At 33.7% G+C, this 22209-nt stretch overlaps 1 protein-coding gene across 1 annotated transcript; it reads left to right on the forward strand.

Annotated features, from left to right (window-relative positions):
• The first annotated feature begins 9667 nt into the window (after positions 1–9667).
• Positions 9668–10873, forward strand: LOC106130838 (uncharacterized). Its single transcript, XM_013329769.2, has one exon. It carries the CDS (start codon positions 9674–9676, stop codon positions 10871–10873), a length of 1200 nt encoding a protein of 399 aa, XP_013185223.2. The 5' UTR covers positions 9668–9673.
• Positions 10874–22209: the final 11336 nt, after the last annotated feature.

The following is a 22209-nucleotide window of genomic DNA, read 5'->3' on the forward strand; positions in this document are numbered from 1 at the left end:
ATGTATTACCTGTCTTTTATTGCATTTTACCCTCTTTTGGGAAACAAATTTATCTCGCTTTTATCAATAACTGAACGCCAGAGGCAAAATGTAGTATTGTCAAATATTTTTGGAAAATATGCAATTCAATTCTGTTTTAGTTTCCTGAAGGTGGTTTACGACTAATAAATAGTTGAAATATAATCACATCGCTTTTTATTTCTATGTCTACTAAAAAGCTATTTTTATTATGCTGGTTTGAATATCCAGACTGTAATAGCTATATTTTGTGTAGTTTGCAAAATTTGGTCGATGGTCAAACGCTTAAGATATCCGACTAAATAGGCGTGTTACGCAAGTTTAAATCTTACCGCGACCACCGTATCAAAGTCTTTAATTTTATTTTCCTTTCTCATATACTTTACACTTTTTGTTATACGTTTAATTGCCAAAGGGTTGGGCAATCTATCAACTTTCTCTAAAACTCGCTAACTTCCCCTTAACGCTAAAAACGAGCGCGAACACACAAAACTTCTTCAATTTCACAGTCGTTGGCACAAATAAATACTTATTCAATTACGTCCTTACTTAATTACACGGCTTTAAAAGGCTAAGTAGGTGCCTAAGTGCCCCCTCAATCAAATTTCCTTAAGAAAACAACCCTTTTCCTCCGATGTCAACTGTCTCCCGTGTCAATTGCACGCAGTTGAAAAGAAGGGTTCTTAATTGAAATAAATATTTGCGCTCGGAATTTTCTTTCGTCTCAATTACGAAATCCTCATAGTATCTGTTATGTTGTTTTAATAAGCCTTATTATAAGTGGGTTTGTAACGGGGGAAGGATTTGTTCGCTAATTAATGGCTTATGCGTGTTTGTAACGTCGCATTTTGTATTCAGTATTTTAATACAAATTTTGATTCAGAAGTTAATATTTGACATAAGATTTTAACTTTAAAGAATTTGGAGCTGTAATTAACAATAAAAACGAAATCAACTAGAGAGACATAATGGAACAAATGTTTAGTTCAGTTTTAAATATGTTTTCCCTACGGATACAATATAGTGTCGAAACTTTCAAAAATGTTTTTCTTATTATACAATTTAAATTCGCAATGTGCAAAATAGTCCATTCATTATGTAAAACTGTATATTTCCGAAAAGCAACAGGGCAAAAAAGCCTGCAAACATTAAACTGATTCCCTTTGATATGTACCCGCAGAAAAGTAAGGAAAAGATAAAATCAGGACCTAATTAGCAACATCGGCTTGCAAAAAGAATGGTGTCTAGGTTTATTCCCACTGTCGCTTTTGCCTTTTCATCGCATAAATAAAAAATATTCCGACATATTCATAATCTCCTACCTCTTTTCTTTCTCGTTAAAAAGTATCTAACCGCTATCTCTTAGCCTTGTAAAAATTGGACAGAATAACATTGTAATTTTTGACATTTTTTTTTACCAAGCCCTTGTACAAATTGCATAATGCTTTTGGATAATTTTAACGCATATTGATCAGAGTAAAGTATAACTTACCTAGTAAATACCTTTAATAATTTCTTTAGATTGTTTAATAGTATTTTTTATTTTAATTTGAGCTGAGTTGTTGCGAATAAAATAACTTCAAAGCAATATCAAGTGGCTGTTGCCCTTCTCTAGTAGATATATAAATTAGTTTTATAACTTATTTTTTCTAACCATCGAAAGGGGACAAATATTCCGTACAACAGGGAACCACACATTTCTTGTAAAGGGTTGCGTCGATTAGCGATTCAAGAGGGATAAAGGCGTGTTCACATAAACAAGGAGCGTAATTATGAGAGCATTGTGAATTCGCCGAGATATTGTGCTGTTAATTCCCTAGCTTTAGAGTACATTTTGCTACTCTTATGTTAAAAAGAAATATAAAAGTGAACCTTATTTATCTCGAATTTGGAAAGAAGAAAATAAATTATTCCTCTTGAGGCGATGGGCTAGAAACACTATTTGAATCTCAATTCTATCATTAAGCCAAACAGCTGAATGTGGCCTTTCAGTCTTTTGATGACTGTTGGCTCTATCTACCCGGCAGGGGGATATAGACGTGATTATATGTTATGTTATGAAAATTTTCGTTTACGTTATGTTATATTAAGACATTAGTAGATTTTTCATGTACAATTAGTTTAATCTGATTTATCTACGCACAGCTCAAACAACTGGACCGATCAGGCTGAAATTACGCATACAGATAGGCATATAATGTAGGCACCATCTGTCATTACATTTTTCGATTTTCGTTACATTAATTGGCGTGCTTGAGTTACATTAACAATAAAGACAAAGTCACTAACATAACATTTTTAATTCTGATCTAACATTACCAACCCTAACAAGATTGCTAATTTATTCGCAAACAATTCCGTTCAAATTACACCTATTTCATTTCAGGAATGTCACTTTATAAGTTAAGTTTAGGGTTGTGTGTCGCGAATAGCGTTGCCGAACTGTCTAACTGTCGATAGTTGACCTCGGAAATCATCTATCTCAAAAACATCAAAAACTAAAAATACTATTGATTGTATAAACGTAATAATATAAGTTATATTGTATACAATGTGTATTCGTCCATGATTTAGATTTAAGAGATCTATATTTGTACATTGACGTCCGATGAAAATGCTGCAGTGTAGTTTGTTCCGCCGCTTCTTCTACGCATGCGCTTTGGAAGCGGTAGTAGTTATAATTAGATATAAGTGATGTGACGTCAATAAGTGATACCTTGTATCCAATTTTGAAAATAAATCTATTCTATTCTATTCTATAACCTCTCATCAGACGGCGGCCATTTTCTTTGCTTTTTTTGACATACGTCGGTTGAGGTGTCAAATTACACACGGCTATACCCGGTGCTTTAAAATTACGATAATTTAATTTTAAAATAATTACTATAATTTAAAACTTACATCTATTTTCATACTTATAAAATAGACTATCCAACTGCTAAATATAACATAGCAATTGAATATACCGCCCAGTTACCCTAGATAGTATTGTTATTATATTATCGATGGGCTATCGATACTAGAGATAGTTGTTGCAATATTCAGCAGAAATAGTATCGGTTATGTCGACGTTGAATTCGGTATGTCTTTGTCGATACTATCAATAATATTGTCAATAGTATTTACGGTAACTGGGCTATCGACACTATCGATACTATCGATGGACCTATCCATACTATCGATAGACTATCGAGTGACAACACTAGTCGCGAGATTACTCGATAACAGGCTGGCAGGGTGCCACTGAGGCATTTGGCAGAGAATTGGCAACCATTTTATAGCAAAGTGGGCTGTTTGGTGCACGTGACGATGTCACGTGTTATTGAACGCGAAAGGATTGCTATTCCGTAATCTTCTTATTTATTTACATTTATTTGGGTGATACAGATATTGATTTATCTAATGGAGAATTATTATATTAATTCTTAACCAGACGACGGGCTAGTAAACTGTCACTATCTGAATGATAGAATTGCCTATCACGTGAACACGTGGGCCGTGACACACAATAAACGTTAATGTAAACGTTTTTGTTAAGCCTCCTGGCTCTATATATCCCGTTAGGGAGAGAGATGTGATATAATACTTAGAGGTATACTTACTTTAAAAAAAATCGCTCTAGAAATAGCTTCTAAGTACTTCTAAACATTGATAAAAAGAAGAGAGAAGAACTCTGAAAAGGTACTGACCTTTTCAGAGTACTTCTCTCTTCTTCCTCCTGGCTTTGTCCGGGTTGCATCCTCACCTCTCTGGAGAGGCACCCGGGGTTTGCCTTTGACCATGAATCCTAGATTGAACGAATCAGGTTTTTTCACGAAGCGACTCCCATCTGACCTCCGCAACCTATGCAGGTAAACCTAACCCGTATTGCATCCTTGGTTACACATCAAGTTGCCTGAATGTGAAGGTTTCCTCACGATGTTTTCCCTCACCGTAAGAGTGTCGGTTAGTATTCAAACTAATGTACATAAATTTGAAAAATACTTAGTCATTGGTACACGCACAAAGCTTCAGAATCAGTTTTTTGGAGTACCTTCCCTATCTCTGACATTTCAAAAAGGAAGGTTAGTTGAACAAAAACACTTTTCAATATTTAAAGACGTAAAAGGACATGAGCAAAAACATGTCGCATTCTCTATATAATAAATACCTAAAAATATTCTATGCAACCAGTTTGTAACATGATCCTCAAAGTGATTTCTATTTCAATATCGAGTAAATACGAATCGATAGGTGAGTATTTTTACTCGTTTCGACGATCATAAGACGATGCATTCAACAGCGTAATCAATGCTAACGACGCGATTCATTCGATTTCATCGCGCATAAAAATCGATTGTATCGCTGCAAAAGGTATTGAGTTTATCCGACTATAAGTTTAGCAAAACCCTGATCGTAACAGTCATGAGGATTTTGTATGAATTTTTAAATTGTATTCTATGTTTTGCATGTTCAGAATTTTTGATTTCTGTATTTAAGTTTAAAAAGTATAAGTCTATCACCGCCTCCGTTTCTATATTCATTCAAAATAGGTATTTTCATTTTTGTGAAATATATAAATATACTAAATAATTTTTAAGTAATTTGTAGTTAAAAAAAAAATTAAGTGTGGACAACCCTTAACATTAAGGGGTTTGAAAAATAGATGTTAGCCGATTCTCAGACTATATATATATATAGAATATGCATGCAAAATTTGGTTAAAATCGGTAAAGCCGTTTCGGAGGTACTCCTCCGGAGACAAACATTGTGACACGAGAATTTTATATATAAGATATAATTTGTATAATATTTTATTTAAATTAATACTCTGCTTTCTGCCTATATTCTTAAAAAATAGAACTAGAACTTACACTAAGGAGAATTTCTACTTTTTTAATGTAGTCATAAAATCCTCCCTCAAGACGGGTCGCTTCGATTGTATAAAAAAAAATTACATGTGAGCAGTGACAGAAAAAAATTCACATAAAAAGAGTTTATTTGACATAAACATTCTTAAAATCTTCTTAATAAACACTAAAGTAAGTTGAAACTAAACAGACAAAGTGGTCAAGACAGCAATTGGTCAAGGGTTGGTCCTTAGGGATAAACCAAGAGTGACTAAAGGATCACTATAATTATAATAAGGCAGGAGTAACAATTCAAATAAATTAAATTAGATGCTGTCTACTGTCTACCTCAAGTCCTTACCCTAAAAGTGCTTTTACACACGCCAGTTAAATTCTTCTTCATCGTCTAAAAAATGTAAGAGTAATAATTGAGAGAACGATATTTGGAATGCGAATCAAAATATTATCTAATGGTGCATTATTACCGCTGCAATTTTATTTACATGAATGTAAATTTGCTTAACTTTTGTGGTGTAATAGAGTGTAAGTGTATTGTATATATTTCTGAGGTAAATAACATTTCAATAAACGCACAATGATGTTTATTTTCCGTTTCGGTTCTAATTAATTTCTGGATACTATCTCTTTGTAGGTCGGCCTCTATAGCGCAGCGGTTGTACGCTTGTCTGTGACACCGTAGGTCCCGGGTTCGAATCCCGGTCAGGGCATGATGAGAAAAGAACTTTTTCTGAGTCTTGAATGTTTATCTATATAAGTATTTATTATAAAATACTCGTAGTATCGTTCAGTAAGTTTCTCGTAACACAAGTCCCGAACTTACTTCAACGCTAACTCAATCAGTGTAATTTGTCCCATATACATATATTTATTTATTTATTATTTGTGCGCCCTACACTTCCTTACATACATCCAAAATTTATCTGACTAACGCAAGTTTATATAAGTTTTTATTTAAAAGAAGTATTATACTACTATATTGTTTCAAAAAATATATGAATAAATAAATATAATACGGAACAAATTACACAGATTGAGTTAACCTCGAAGCAAGTTCGAAACTTATATTCTTATTATAATCAAAGAAGAGATTCACTCTTCGTTTTTAATATGAATGTAAGTGTAAACGGGTCTCACGTATCTAATACATTGAGTCGGAGCCCCTTTCAATGTAGCTGTAGGGACGTCTTGACCACTCGTCTTGCTAACCATACGCCCGTGGCTTTGCTGGCAATCAGTTGCATACGTTTGTTTGTATTTACTTAGAATTATAGGTAAATCCAAATCGTAGGTACATAGACAAGATTACCCTTAACCGAGCTTGCGTGAGACAGTGATTAGTGTGGATGAAGTGAAAGCATTAGGTATATAGAGAAAGTGACAAGTAGAGAGACTTTGTTTTATGTATGTACACATACATACATAAGGGACAAAAATGTCATTTACTCGTATTGGGTACATACCTAATAAATGACATTTTGTCCCTTCTTCACATCACTTAAGCGTCCGCAAAAAAATGAAAGATGGATGCATACATTTTTTTTTTGAAAAATTTAAAATGACATAAGAAAAGTTGTGATAGATTGAGTGGAAATAAGTGAAGTAGTAGAGTTGAGTAGTACGAACATATCTATTCTATCATTAAGCCAAACAAGTGAACGTCTACACTATAAAGGATATAGACGTGACTATATGTTTGTATGTATGTGTTACGAACATCTACCTCCTTATCTTTAAACGAAAATTATTTCAAGATCTTATAATGTGATTTTAAAGGCGCATTATTTATATATCAAATAACATTGTAATTCGCCTACTAAGCCTAATTTGAATAGGGTAAATCTGTTCATTTGCTATACATTAGCATAATCGCCGCGGGTTGATTAAATTTGCAGGGTAATCAGACTCTCAGCGTGAACATAAATATTAAACGCTTCTGTTTTTATTTCCTTAATTTTACTTAAACTTTATGCAATTAAAGGAGACTTAAAAATATATACATAAACACTTACATGGTGTCCATACAAACTTGTACATTTAAACGAACAGATAATCATAGACGCAGAAATAATAATAGACGAAAAAAAAACATTTTTGTTGTATTTTATTGACGTTTTATGTACCTACATGCAAATGTATAAGTATAAATTAACTTTTACTGTGCTAACTAATAATTAACACGGCGACAGTCAAGCGCGACATTTTTCTCTAGCCTTAAAATTTCCACTTCACACGAAACACAATAAGTCAAAACCACAATTCCCCGTGTTAACCGCGACCACCGCAATCAATTAGATATTGTTGTTCCCAACTTTTATATAAGGTGCAGCGCCGACTTGAATTTATTACTACAACTTGTCCAACTCGCGCAAGTTAGTTTCAAACTTCACCGTCATAATAACTAGGAAAGGCACTAATTTAAGTTATTTTTCTTCTCTGAATTTCAAACTTTTAACTAAAGCGTGGGATGTGCCGGCTGATTTATAATTCTGTTTAATACAAGTGATTTAGAAGTATAGGGTGACAATATTGACGGCCTCTGTGGCGCAGCGGTAGCGCGCTTGTCTGTGACACCAGGGGTCCCGGGTTCGAATCCCGGCCAGGGCATGATGAGAAACGAACATTCTCCGATTGGCCTGGGTCTTGGATGTTTATCTATATAAGTATTTATTATAAAATATAGTATCGTTGAGTTAGTATCTCGTAACACAAGTCTCGAACTTACTTCGAGGCTAACTCAATCAGTGTAATTTGTCCCGTATATATTTATTTATTTATTTATTTATTATTTATTAATATTGTGAAGATTTATTTGTAGTAAACGATTGACAGTATGCAATGACTTATAAAAATATAAAATTAAAAAATACAAAACAAATTTTGGTGAAATTTAGGTAAAGATAGAAAAGACACGAAAGTTACCAAATATTGAAAAATGTTTGGCAAGTTCCGGCCTAAGAAGAATGTCACTTGGTCCCTTAAAAACAAATCATTTCCGACTTACCGATTATCCGTTCATGATCCTCTCAAAACGGCACAATCAAAACTAATTACGAACTATTCACAAAATTAATAATACATATTTCAGTCATAGTTATGGGGAAATTAATTGAAAACAATTCAATTCATTTGACCACATATTGGACTAGGGTTAATTAATTTCGGGATGGCCAAGAAAGGAGATTTAATTAACATGATCAATGTCGTCCCTTGGCATAGTTTCTGGGTGGTTTCTAAGGGTCATTCCGTTTTCGAGTGCAAACGATGAGCTGAAGCGATTTAAGATAATGGAGAAGTTCGGTGAATAATCAAACTTCATATAAGTTCAAACAAAACAAATAAGACATTAAGTAATTTTAAAACATTTTTTATTTACAACAAACACATAAGACATTAAGTAAATAAATAAGACATTAAGTAATTTTTGAAACATTTTTTATTTTTTACCGTATTTTTTTTTATTATTTGGAGAAGGCACTCTCTGAAATAAATAAATTTCATCACTACCTAATTTGATTGGAAAATGTACAAAAATCAATCATACTCTTTGGTATGATGTTTTTTTTATTTAGCAGTCTTAAAACTTAAAACTACTAAAACCTTTTTTTAGTAGTTTTAAGACTAGCAGTCAGTGACACAGACCACACAGCTAGGTGTCAGAAGCAGCACTTCCTTGGTCATCGAGATGGCCCGCGGCCCCAGGCCCCCAGCGCCGCGGTCAAGCCGTGGCGAGGCGTTAAATTGACTGACGGCCTTACAAATCCCTGTCAGGGAATAATCTTAAGTGTTTCGGACACGTCGTGTTCAAATAGTGTTAAATCTTGCAGGAGGATTTGCAGGAAATCTATTTTTTTCTGGAAGGTTCCTTTGTTGTTGTTAAGATTGAGTTTTGTTGTCTTGGCCAATATTTATTTATTACTTAGAATTGTAAGTGTAAGAAGGTCTATAATGATTTTTATAAGCTTAATTTTTTGTTTGTAATGTTACCTAATGCTACCATTACAGTAACTCCAGACATCTTATCTATGAGGTTAGACAAAGAGATAAAGTTCCCATACCGCCAAGTATATATTTATGTAAAAACATTATAATAAACATTATACAATGTTTTTTGTTAAAGTCTGACCCAATTTAGGTTTTTTTTTATGTTTATTTACAATATGGAAAGTTAATAGTATTTTGATACCGTAAATCCATGACGATAGGCAAATGTATAGTGCCCAAACAGCCATGTAAATTATTCGTACAAAAATGTTTTATAAATTTTAGTTTGACTTGACATTATTCTGACATAGAGGAATAATTGAAAGAATACAAAAAGGAAATATTTTCTTTTATTATAAAAAAATAATTTATAAGTTAAAAATTGAAATTACCTAGCTTTCTTCTTCTTCGTGTTTGCAATAATTTTTAATATTGCCGTTTAGCAATACGGTTGTAGCTACACGATGAAAAAGTGAGTACCTTACATATATTTTCAGCAAAGGAAACACTTTTATTAATTAAAAAATTCCCTTTGATGTCTACCATATTCTCATTTTAATTACAGAAGCACACCCACACCTAAAGAAATAGCAAAGAGACGGTTGGCTAGGAATCCTATCATGAAAATACCTTTAGACGAACGAAACAATGTTACGAATAAAGAAAACATCCAACCAGAGATTGTACTCAAGAATAAACCATTCCGAAAGAAAGACAGAGTAATTGAAAATATCAGCCCAAAAAATCCTTTCGACGTTCATCAATTCAATAGGGTATTTTCTACCCCCAAGAAGCCTAAAAAACCAAAACAGGAACCATTTATAATGTCTGATGTTCATACAGTATGCGATATTGATAATACCTTTTATAAAATTATAGAAGGCAGGCCGTTGAGACGTGGTGATGATATAAAAGTATATATGTCCAACATAAGAGATATATTTTTGTTTAAAGCAAACGCAGCATTCATTCTAGATCAAATTATACAAATAGATACATCATATTCCTTTGAAAAGAGCGAATATGCTAAGATCTCTGAATTATTTGCACAATGCAAAAGTTCATTCGTACAATTTGCTAAGTTAAATTATCACAAATCTAAAAAGTACCAATTACTGGCGGAAGTGAAAGCACTTGAATTAGAAAGAAAGTCAGAAGAACTAGATATTCTTTGTGATAAATATGTTAAACTAAGAAATAGATTATCCAACCTAACTGCAACATTTGAAAACTTGTCACGTTATCGTCAGTTTCTCAACCGACTGACTCCAATATGGTCGAAAACGCAAAATTTAGATTGTAAACCAGATATTTCTACGGCGACGATAAATTCTACGTTATTGACCCAAATATCTTTCAGATCCGGTGGATCATTTGACATAAGCAATTTGGAACATCTAAAGGTAGAATCGCGCCCATATTTCGTTGAACCCATACAACTATTAGATATTCTCGAGGATAACAGGAAACAATGCCTTAATTATTTAAATATTGCAGCTGTTTCAGCGAATATTATTTCGTCAGTTTTAAAGGGCAGAGATTCTGTCAAAGCTCAAGTAGAAGACGATGCTAAAGAACTTCAAAACTATGTTGATATATGTAATAATTTAATTCGCTTCGAGGAAGAAAAGGAAGCATCGTATAAAGTTATTTTTGAAAGAATACTTTTTAATGAATTCCATGAGTTGTTCGCGTCCTTTGAGGCAAGCAAACTTTTTACGTGCGTTCAATATGTCAACACAAAAATATTTGGGGATATGGAAGATCCAAAAGATAATCTTACATCATTAATGGCAAACCTGGAAAGACTTTATATGGATCTGTCATTGAATTTGGACTATTTAGACGTTGAAATTGTTAAAAAAGCAACCAACCAAGCATTTAGTGAAGACAAAGAAAAAATGAGAAACGCGTTCAAAGCTCAGAGAATCATCAAAGAAAGTGATATACTTAGAAAATCGTTGTATGCTAGTTTTGAACCATCGCGTGGCTATAAAAAGCAGGATGCAAAGAAGACTGTGTAAGAAAGCGTTTTATTTAGATTTAATGATATGTAAGGTCATGATTTAATATAAGTGCTACCTACAGTTTTAATAGTTGTTGATTCTGTATTGTAGTGTCATGTGGTTCCCGGCACTAAAGAATAGGACCGCTCCATCTTTTCCTATGGATGTCGTAAAAGGCGCCTAAGGTCGCTAATAAACTTATGATTCTTCTTGTAGGCGATGGGTTTGCAACTTGTCACAATTTGAATCAAATCTATACTAATATTATAAAGCTGAAGAGTTTGTATGTTTGTTTGTTTGTTTAACGCGCTGATCTCAAGAACTACTGGTTCGAATTGAAAAATTATTTTTGTGTTGAATAGACCATTTATCGAGGAAGGCTTTAGGCTATATAACATCAAGCTGCAACTATTAAGAACGAAAAAATAATGAAAAAAGTGAAAAAAGGGAGGGAGGGATTGAGGGATTCAATGTTGCCCAAAATAACTTTTCCACGCGGACGGAGTCGCGGCCACAGCTAGTTCAATTACAAAGCCATTAGGCAGTTTTGTGTTTATTCGTTACAAACATAAAAAAAAATGTTCTCTTTATTAATATGTGGAAAAAACTATACCATGGGATGTCAAAGGCTTTTACTTTAATTACACCTACTTAAATTCGTTGTATTACTCTGTTATGCCCTGGCTTTTAAGCATTTGGTTGGTTTACTCCAAATGTAATTATCATAAGTTAGCTGGGTGATCCTGCAACGTTCTGTTATGGCGTCGCGCCCTCTGGGCCATTCTATGTCAATGACCTATGAGCCTTAAAGCCTAGACTAGCTATGTAAAAAATTTAAATAATAACGATACGAATAAACGTGTAATTTTTCAAAACACACAGTTAACATTTAGTTTAGCCTGATAACACCGTCGATCCCCATTGTACTATAATGCGATGGTCAGCTATATCCTGCTTCGACCATTGAGGTGACAACAGGCTGTTGGCCGTATTATTGTATTACGGAATGAGGAACACGTGTAGCTTATTTTATTCGGTGATAACCTTAAAGTTATATTAAATCCTAATATAGTGCCGTGTGGTTCCCGGCACCAATACAAAAAAGAAAAGGACCACTCCATCTCTTTCCCGTGGATGTCGTAAAAGGCGACTAAGGGATATGCTTACAAACTTGGGATTCTTTTTTGGGCGATGGGCTAGCAACCTGTCACTATTTGAATCTCAATTCTATCATTAAGCCAAATAGCTGAACGTGGCCATTCAGTCTTTTCAAGACTGTTGGCTCTGTCTACCCCGCAAGGGATATAGACGTGACCATATGTATATATGTATGTAATCCTATTATAGTTGGTCCACACTTATGAGCGCCAATGCCCGAATCGGTAAGGTGCCCGGTTAAAATGCGTGAAGCGCAGAAAGGTAAGACTTCGAATCCCACCTCTGTCTCTTCTTTCTTCTTCTTCAACTTCAAAAATAGTAATTGGTGCTGACTGAACACCGACTAGGTATGTTCGAAGTTTGTTAAGCACCAATGACTATTTTCAAAGTTATGTACATTAGTTTGAATACTAACCGATACTTATATACTTACGGTGAGAGAAAACATCGTGAGCAAACCTTCACATTGAGCCAACTAGATGTGTAACCATGATCGATCCTATACGAAGAAGAATTATAATTAGTCCACAATAAATATTTACTGGGTTGTTTAAATATATAGGTATGCAGTCGAAACATACCCTTTTCTTACACTAAAAATTAATTATGATGTCTAGGTTCTTCAGATGTAAAGGTCAATGTCTCTTATGATTATGAATACGTTACCCTAGCAGACGGAACCCGGTAAAAGCAACAATGTAAATTTAATCTCGATTTTCCTCCGGCCGCGGTGCATTTACTTAGTTTCCGAGGCTGCAACATAGCTTCCTGTAAGCGTAGTAAATGCATATTATTATTTATATTGTTAGCTTTGTCTGCTATCTTTGAAAAAAAATATATTTATTTACTTACTTTTAATACATACTTCACTATTTGAATTTCAGTTACATACATATACTCACGTCTGTATCCCTTGCGGGGTAGGCAGAACCAATAGTCTTGAAAAAACTGAAAGGCCACGTTCAGCTGTTGCGCTTAATGATAGAATTGAGATGAGAGGGACAGGTTGCTAGCACATCGCCTTAAAGAAGAATCCCAGGTTTATAAGCCTTTCTTTTAGTCTTCTCAATTACATCATTTCGCAATACGGTTGAACGTGAGCTTTCAGTCTTTTCAATAGTGTTAGCTCTGTCTACCCTGGAAAAGGAAAAAGACGTGAATCTAAATATATACCTACATTCATCCCTAAAGAGATAGACAGAGATAACATTTTAACACTTGATCCTAGCATACTTCTTTCGCTTCGTCCACACTCATCACTCTTTCATATAAGTTTGTAGGTTTAAAATACTTTTGATCTGACTTTTATGTATCTCGTCAGTTAATTTTGTGTTTAACTTAAGTTTAGGTTTTAGTAGTATCCCAAGCTTCCAAGTCTTGAGCAAATGTTTACAATGCAATCATATTTTTGTACTGTGGTCAATATTATTTATTCTGACATGAAGGCAGCTGGAAAAAGGAAATGTAATTGAATTAAGTAAATATTACTTAAATTTTTTTGTTATAGATATTTTTACCTTATTTAATTAAGTACAAAGTAAAAATTTTATTCACCATTGAAAAACAATTGTTTTTGAAAATGTAATAGGAATCGCAGTGCATTTAGTCATAATTTGCTTTATGGTAAGCAAGATATGCCTACGGTACAATGGTATGATGAGAATACATTACTTAGGTCATTCCTATTAATATCCCTGTCGCGTTTAGCGCGTAGCTATTGACAAATCAAAAGTTATAATCTGTTAGGAATTTGAATGAAAATTAAATAATTTCGTTTTTGCGAAACAGAATTGCGGCTTTTATAAACTGTTAGCTTAAGCAATACATACGCTCATATTAAACTATGCATAATATTTTTTATCTGCGAAAGAGATATTTTACGAGCAAGGGATATTTTGCAAAAGACACCTTTTGTTTATAAGCTAAATTGCTCTGTCAATTGGTCTATCATTATATTGAACGTTGTTATTTTCTTGATTCTACCATTTATTTTATGTGCCGCGTCCTCGAAATGTAATTAAAAACCTCGCATTAAAAAGCCTAAGTCTTGCATTAAAAAAAATATAATTAAAAATTAAGAAGCATACCTTTCATTTGTAACATGTAATTACTACGAAAGTTTTTTTTATGATTCTTTTAATAATAACAAATTTTCATTGGATACATGTAAATCTACATGAACTAAACATCTTTACAAACATTATTGTATGCTCCAATCGAGAATAAATTTGAATTTATTAACAACGCCCATTTTGCTGACGATTTAGGGGGAAACAAATTGATTTCTGCGTAGGTACTTGGGCACAGACAGACCGTCATTATGCAATTATTTGCGTTTGATGGAGATTTAACTATATAGCTAATGTTATTAAAGAACAACAAAGGAATAAACGACACATAAATGTATTATTTTTTTATAATTTATCTACATATCTTATATTTGTACCTACAGCAAAAGTTTATTATCTTTCAGTATAACAATAATTATCAAAATCAAGTTGAATAAGTATTTCTCCTTTAAACTCTCTTTATTTTAGCCGTGTGGTTTTCAGGAAATACGCAGATCTACTCTTGCGCGTAAAGAGTTACCACATGTAGAAATGTAGCAAATATTTCAAAACAAAATTTTATCGTGTTAATTATGCAAGTTTTAATTTTCATATTAGATTATTAATTAACGTAGGTACAGGATACAGCCAACAATCACACGAAAAACAAATTTTGGTGATAGCTATGCCACTGTCACGATTCTTACTTCCATAATTTAGTTATTCCATAACTTAACGTGGCTTTCGAGCAGAAAATTGTTGATGAAAATTAATATTGAATCTATCATAAATGCGATTACATCATACTCTCACACTCCGCTGGTTACCAATTTCAAAAGAATTCAAGCGGCTCTAAAAATATTTAATAACTGTTTTGCAGTGCGATTCAATTATATTTAAACAAAGTGCCGTGTACATTCCGATGTTATTAAACGCACAAAGGAATCGGTGAGGCGATCTGGACGATGTTGCCAACTGTATTAGACAAAAACGCGCTAACTTTGGACCTAATGAATCGCCAGATTACAAATAGTGTTAAAAAAAATTCCGTGTCAATGTTGATGATGTCAAGTAGTCAAACGTGGAAATTTGTTAAATATTAGATAATACCTACAAATTACATAAGACATAGCCAATAATAGGTAATAAATAATAACATAAACTAATAACATACATTGACACAATGAATTACATTGACAATATTGACGAGAAAAAACTTCATCCGTCGAGTTTTGTAAAAACTACTGTCTTAAATCTTTATATACATATCTACCATTTGAAAAAGCGCCAGACTGCCGAACTCCGCTAATCGCTAACACCAAGTAATCGTTACTAAAAAAGGCAGAAAGCGCTAGTCTTAGCTAAAAGCACTAAGCTGGCAACACTGCACTTGATAATTAATATTGTTATATTAAGCCAGCTATCTACAGTACCGTTCCTACTCCCGTATAGAAATCCATCCGCGCGTGATGCATTCTGTAATGGTATTACTGTTTAGTCTCAAGTTAAATTAGTCTTTGAGTTGTTCGTTGTTTTCATGAGACCAATATGTTTATCGTAACATACATTGTTGATGGTAAAGCATTTAAACATAAATTATTATTTATTATAAATAAATAATTGGTTGGATACTATGTATATGTTGAATTGACATACATACATACATACATATAATCACGTCTATACCTATCCCTTGTGAGGTAGACAGAGCCAACAGTCTTGAAAATATTAAAATGATACGATCAACTGTTTAGCTTACTGATAGAATTGAGATTCATATAAACTGACAGGCTGCAAGCCCGTCGCCTTGATGTAGAATGTTGAATTGAACACTTCCAAATGTGATCAAATTTTTCTGTAGTCTATTAAAATGAAAACAATTTTTATTTGTTTGCCCGTGTTTCATGCCAAATCATCTGAACCCCATCTCCACTAATTTTTTTCATACACACAGTGGTAAAGGATTCTCGGTGGCCGAATCGGTAAGGTGCCAGGATAAAATGCGCGTAGTGCAAAAAGGCACAGATACGAATTCGAAGGCCACCAATGACTATTTTCGAGGTTATGTCCCTACATTAGTTTGAAAACTAACCGATGCTCTTACGGTGAGGGAAATCATTGTGAGGGAACCTGCACAGTCAGGCAACTGGACGTCTAACCATGATCGATCCAATACGGGTTAGGTTCCCCTGCAAAGAGGGCGGAATTCAGACGGGAGTTGCTTCGTGTAATAACTTTTCTCACCCAATCCAGGATCCATGGGCAAAGGCATACACCGGGCTCCTCTTCAGAGTGGTGAGAATGCAACCAGGACTAAAGCCAGGAGGTAGAGGAGTAGTGGTAAAGGAGGGAGAAGGTACTCTTCACGCTGCAGAGCCGCAGGCGGAAGCTAGTTTTTCATATCTTCGCCTTCTCATCATATCAACGTCCATTGTTAGACATAGTATTCCTCTTCCAGTTATACAATATGTTACCGTAAAACTCCCTAAACTTACAAAAACACTCGTTCACTCAAAAGTTATCGCATACTATTTTGTACTTTTACTTAGCATCGCCATTAACATTAAGTTATGTTCAGCAAAACGAGTATTAATATTTTATTTACTGCACTAGCATCTTAAGCACTCGAGTTTCAATTGTATTCTCCTTGGTAACCTCTTATTAGACCCATGTGTATCATTAGAACAGGGCTATCCATAACTTATTTTCTCTGAAATGTTTATACCATGTAATAATAAAAAAAATATTACTAAAAAAAGTTAATTATCATAAGTCAATATGCTATATATTTTTTTTAATCTCTGGCCAAAAGCTCTCATAAAATTTAATCCATATTTATATTAATAACATTGTCGGTTATTTTTGAAACAGTTAGATATCAATTTAATTACTTTTAATTCTTTATTACTTTAATTAGTATTTGAATCTCAATTCCCTCATTAAACCATACAGCTGAACGTGACAATTCAGACTTTTCAAGACTGTTGGCTCCTACCCTATAAGGCATATAGACGTTATTGTGTACTTTTTTCTGCCGTAAGCTTCAGACACAAAGTGGAACCCACCAGTTGTTGTGGAGGTGGGCGTCACTAATTGGAAATACATGACGATTTGCATTTTACTTTGTCTCAAAACTCCCGAAGGAGCGTCGCGACGGGAGTCCTTTGTCAATAACTGAACAGCTATAGATATACCGCCGAATTGTGTTTACTATTATGATACCAATTTAGGTAGGTAGGTATGTTGAGGATCTTGAGATATTGATGATTCGAATTTGAATTTCGAAAAATAAACTTAGGTGTGTGGTGTGATTCCCGGCAATAAAAAAAGAATAGGACCACTCCATCTCTTTCCCATGGATGTCGTAAAAGGCGACTGAGGGATAGGCTTACAACATAGATATACCTATTTGAATACATACCAAAATACACATATCCAATCGGCGCCTTTAATTACCTGCGACATCCTTATTTAGAGACCCTAGCTCCAGATTGCGCTAAGTACCTCCAACACCATTTTTCTTCCAGCTTTTCCGTATATAAATCACAAGGGACACCATTTATCTTGGCTCGCACACGTGCCGTTTGCTGCTTAATATTCAATTTTTTTTTCATAATTGTATCGAAATTTAGACGCAGAGATTAATGGTCACCATCCTTCACCCCTTGCCTTAAAAATTGCGTGGAGAGCGCAGTAAAATTTTTTTTACAGAAGGCAATCTTTGCTTTTGTAGCCATTAAATATGAAAAACAACAACTGTTGAATTGTATGGATTTAGATGTTCGAAACTCAGAAATGATATATGAATAATATGATATATGGACGAATATTTTTTACATGACCTGATAGGGAATAGAATTCATATCTGTGGGTTCATAAGCAAGAACGCTATCACTAATTAATTATTTCTCCAAGCATGACTAGACTATATCATAATTCAGAACATCATGTATCAATGAATATTAATATTTTTAAAATAACACATACAAAATTTTATTTATGACATTTTTTTTTAAACATTTTCTGGCATTTCAACTTTAAGCTGCAAGATTGTATGCGTTTGGATTGTAACCATCTGGTTTTGTTTCTTTAACTATGGTTTTACTGTCGTTAGCTAACCATCCGTCATGCGTGCAAATCTATTTTGTACGAGTAACTCAATTTCGATGAAAATCAGTGTACCAGCTGAATAATTTAAGGAGACTTTAAAGCATAAAAAAACACGGAACACCAACATTTTGATGAAGTCATTGCAATCTGCTGTTAAAATAAAAACTGACAATGAAAATAACGTGAATTAATAGTGAATAAAAAATAAAACTGTGTGGATTAATCAAACAAACACTTTCTTCTCTTACATAATTTTATTATGTTATACATAGATACAAATAAAGCTTCTTATTAAATTACATCTTTCTCAGAGGGGTGAGGAGAGACTACGTCTTTCCACTCGCCACGATCCCTGCATACTCCTTTCGCGTCTAATGTATTTTTAGAAGAAAAAAAATAATTTTAATTAAAAGAGAACCGCCTCCAATCGATATCCTCCTTTTTCGCAGTCGGTTCAATTTCTAAAAACTTCTCCTTAATGTAACAATCACTATTCTAAAAACCGTATCAAAATCTGTTCAGCGAAACGCGACAACATTCTTTACAAACATTGGCTTTTATTAATTGTTTTTAAGAAACAATGATTTATTCAAATTCAAATTCAAAATTTTTATTCATTATTATAGGATACTATATATCGCTTAATAATTGTCAAAACATATGGTTTAACAACATTGGTTGACGTCAAATAAATTACTTAAAAACTAAGTTTACTGCCGCTTCCAAGGCATCAGTGCAGAAGAAGCGGTAACAAACTGCACTGCAGCATTTTCTTCAACATCGTCAACTTTACAATATTAATTAAACTTAGAATAGAATGTGGACGAGAGAATACATTGTTCGATTAATCATACTCGTATAAGTATTACTACAAATTATTATATACATTAAGTAGGTACTTAACTTCAAAGCCTCAGTTCGCGTCGCAGTATTTCTCATTAACAAAATCAAAGCGACTATTTTAATTAACACAAAGTCTGCCAGCGTCCTTCGTAGACTGCCAATATATCTTTACTGTACTTTGCCCAGAGCAAGGAAGAAAAGCAGGGCAATTCAGTGCTCTGTGTTACTCTTTTATTGAGAGACACCTTCTTCTTCGTGGGTATCTTGATAGCGAGTTCTCTCTGTAACATTTGAATAAGCTATACTTAAATATTATGAAAAAAAGGCGAAGCTTATGTTCTTGAATATTTTATCTACTTATGTATTGAAACGCTTACTAATAAGTACCTACTTTTAAAAAGAATATACTAATTAAAGAATAATAAGATTAGAATTATTATATATACTTGATAATTTTGTGCAATAACGCATACTAATAGATACATACATAAAATCACGTATTTTTGCTGGAGGGGTAGGCAGAGACTACATCCTTCCACTTGCCATGATCTCTGCATACTTCCTTCGCTTCATCCTCATTCATAACTCTTAATGCAAGCTTGGCGCTTCCGCGTACTCTTGACCTGACCCTCTGCCAGGACATCCTAATAGATATTTTATTATGATTGCCTTTTTTACCTTATTACAAAATTACGAAAGTACCTACGCAGAATGCGGAACGCACAGTCTTGATGGTTTACTCACCATGAAGTGTAAAAAATGTAAAGTCTATTCTAAGCCGCTGTTATTCAAATACAGATTTAATTGCAGAGAAAAAAAAATAGACAATTTGTTATTTAGTTTTAGTATTAGGCAGATGTCCAACTTGCCTAAGGTTGAACATCTGCCTAATACTAAAACTAAAATAAAGTATAAAGATTCTCTCCTCTGTTGTCCTTCTGTCTTCTGTAGTGTATATTCCCTAACTTTCCACTATACTTCCTACACACTAATTGATACATAAGAATATAATTAGCAGTTTTTTGAACCTCAAAATTCATACTTTACATGTACGAGTAACCATACTTTTTAAACATACATATTTCTATGAAATCTTAATCCACTAGAGTCGAGCCCTAGCAAGTCTTCAACCTTCGACAGCCTACCTGTTGCCCCCCCACTTGATTCAAAGGATCGTCTGAGCCGCGTGTATCTTAGAGCTTATTCCTAAGGGTTCAATGACAACGGTAGATTAGTATTGTGGAGATTTATTAAAGGAATTTATGAAATATAGTTACTGGGATTAGAAAAAAAAAATTTTTTTTATTTATTTATATATGTATTAATGAACTTTAAGGAAAATAAGAATAAAACACAAAATAAAGAGAAATTCATATAAGGGCACTACTATTATTTATTGTATATTTATATTCATCTGTTTCAGTTCGAATCACTGTCAGGGCATGATGTGAAACATGATGAAAAACAAACATTATATATTTTAATGTAAGTACGGCATTCGTACACAAGAATTCGTTACAGAATTTCTTACCACTTTTCCCGTGGAGCACGAAAGGTCAATAAATATCATTCCAAAAACGCAAGAAATATGTCGGATATCCCAGGGATACGGCAGGAATGTATAAACCTTGGCTGCTTCAATATCAGCTGCCACGATGAAAGATTGGGCAACTGTCAGTTTTTGTCGGCAAAATAAATCGGTAAGAACCAAAGAAAAATAAATGTTCTCCGTACATATATCAATATTTTGCTTTATTTTCTATCTAGAAAAGACACTTAAAGTTACGGTATATCATACTGAACTAGAAAAGTTAAATATTTAACTTAATTGTACCGTTTGGAACTTGGATTATCGTTTTTAAATATGTATGAAAGAAAAGGAGCTATGTCATAAGGAAACAATGTGCGTTGTGCAACGAAATACACAATGCACCATTTGCTAAAATGACCCAAGTATACCTATAACATATATACCTAAAATAATATAATTTAATATAAACACTACTAACGAGTGAAAAATCCCAACTAATATTATTAATGCCCAAGTAAGTTTATTTGTTTGTTTTGTACCTCTTTATGGGTTCTATCTATATTCTTACAATTAAAGTCTGGAGAAGGACATAGGATAACTTTCATCTATCGGAAAAACTATAGTTTCCGTGGAATCTACGGAAAGGCAGTATTCTTTTGCAGGTGACGCTGAATTCGTCGCTTTTTGTAGGTGACGTTAAATTTAAATACGTTTCTTTTTGTAGATGGCGCTAAATTCACGCGGACGAAGCTGCGGGTAAAAACTAGTCCTCACACCGTCCAATGCGGGCACAATTTATTGTCAATCGCAAAGCAGGTACCACGTTTTCCTTTTACTGCCACCGCCTACCTAGAACATAGTTGTCATTGGCGGTACCCATTCCAGCATTCTCCATCTACCCTCATATAAATCTGAAATCCACACTTATATTATAAAATATTTTTTGCGTGTTTGTTTGTCTATTTTTTCAGTCAAAACTACTGAACCGATCTCCATGAAATTTTGTTTACATATAATGTCGAGCACAGAGAAGGACATAGGGTACTTTTCACGTGGGCTAATGCTAGCAGAATATACATATTCCTCCCAGATACGAAACTGGACAAAACACTTAACCTGATTGACCCAGACGGTATTTTTATTGCGAGCGGTCTTCGGTCTCTTAAGGGCACTTGTGCATTCAATCCCTATTTTAAATAGAACTTTTGTCATAAAAAGGCTTTCTCTAGCGAGTTTTAAGATGAAGTGATAGTGTTTACCAAGATATTTTATGGATATTTAAGGTTCAAAAAGTAAAAAAGGGACCCAATCACTCGAGTCTGCATTAATAATAAGACCCCTACTGTTTTTATTTCCTTGACATACTCCAATTGGGTTCCAATATTCACTTCTAACCATCATCTAGGAGCAAGTAGATAAGTCAGGAATAATGTAATCGAACTGACTCCCGTCTAACATCTTTAGTTGTCCTTTAATATCCACAAACAGATTTTGACTTAGTTTTATTAATATCCAAAAAACAATGTTTTGTTTTTAAACCGTAGTAGACTGCCGATGGATATTCATACAGATATATGTACGCCAAGGAATAAAGTTGTAATCAAAACCATACTGTAGTCAAAACGTTGGTTCCAAAATTAGGCAAATATTCACACGCATACAAT

Source organism: Amyelois transitella, chromosome 14 (assembly GCF_032362555.1).
Source record: "Amyelois transitella isolate CPQ chromosome 14, ilAmyTran1.1, whole genome shotgun sequence".
Classification (NCBI taxonomy): domain Eukaryota; kingdom Metazoa; phylum Arthropoda; class Insecta; order Lepidoptera; family Pyralidae; genus Amyelois; species Amyelois transitella.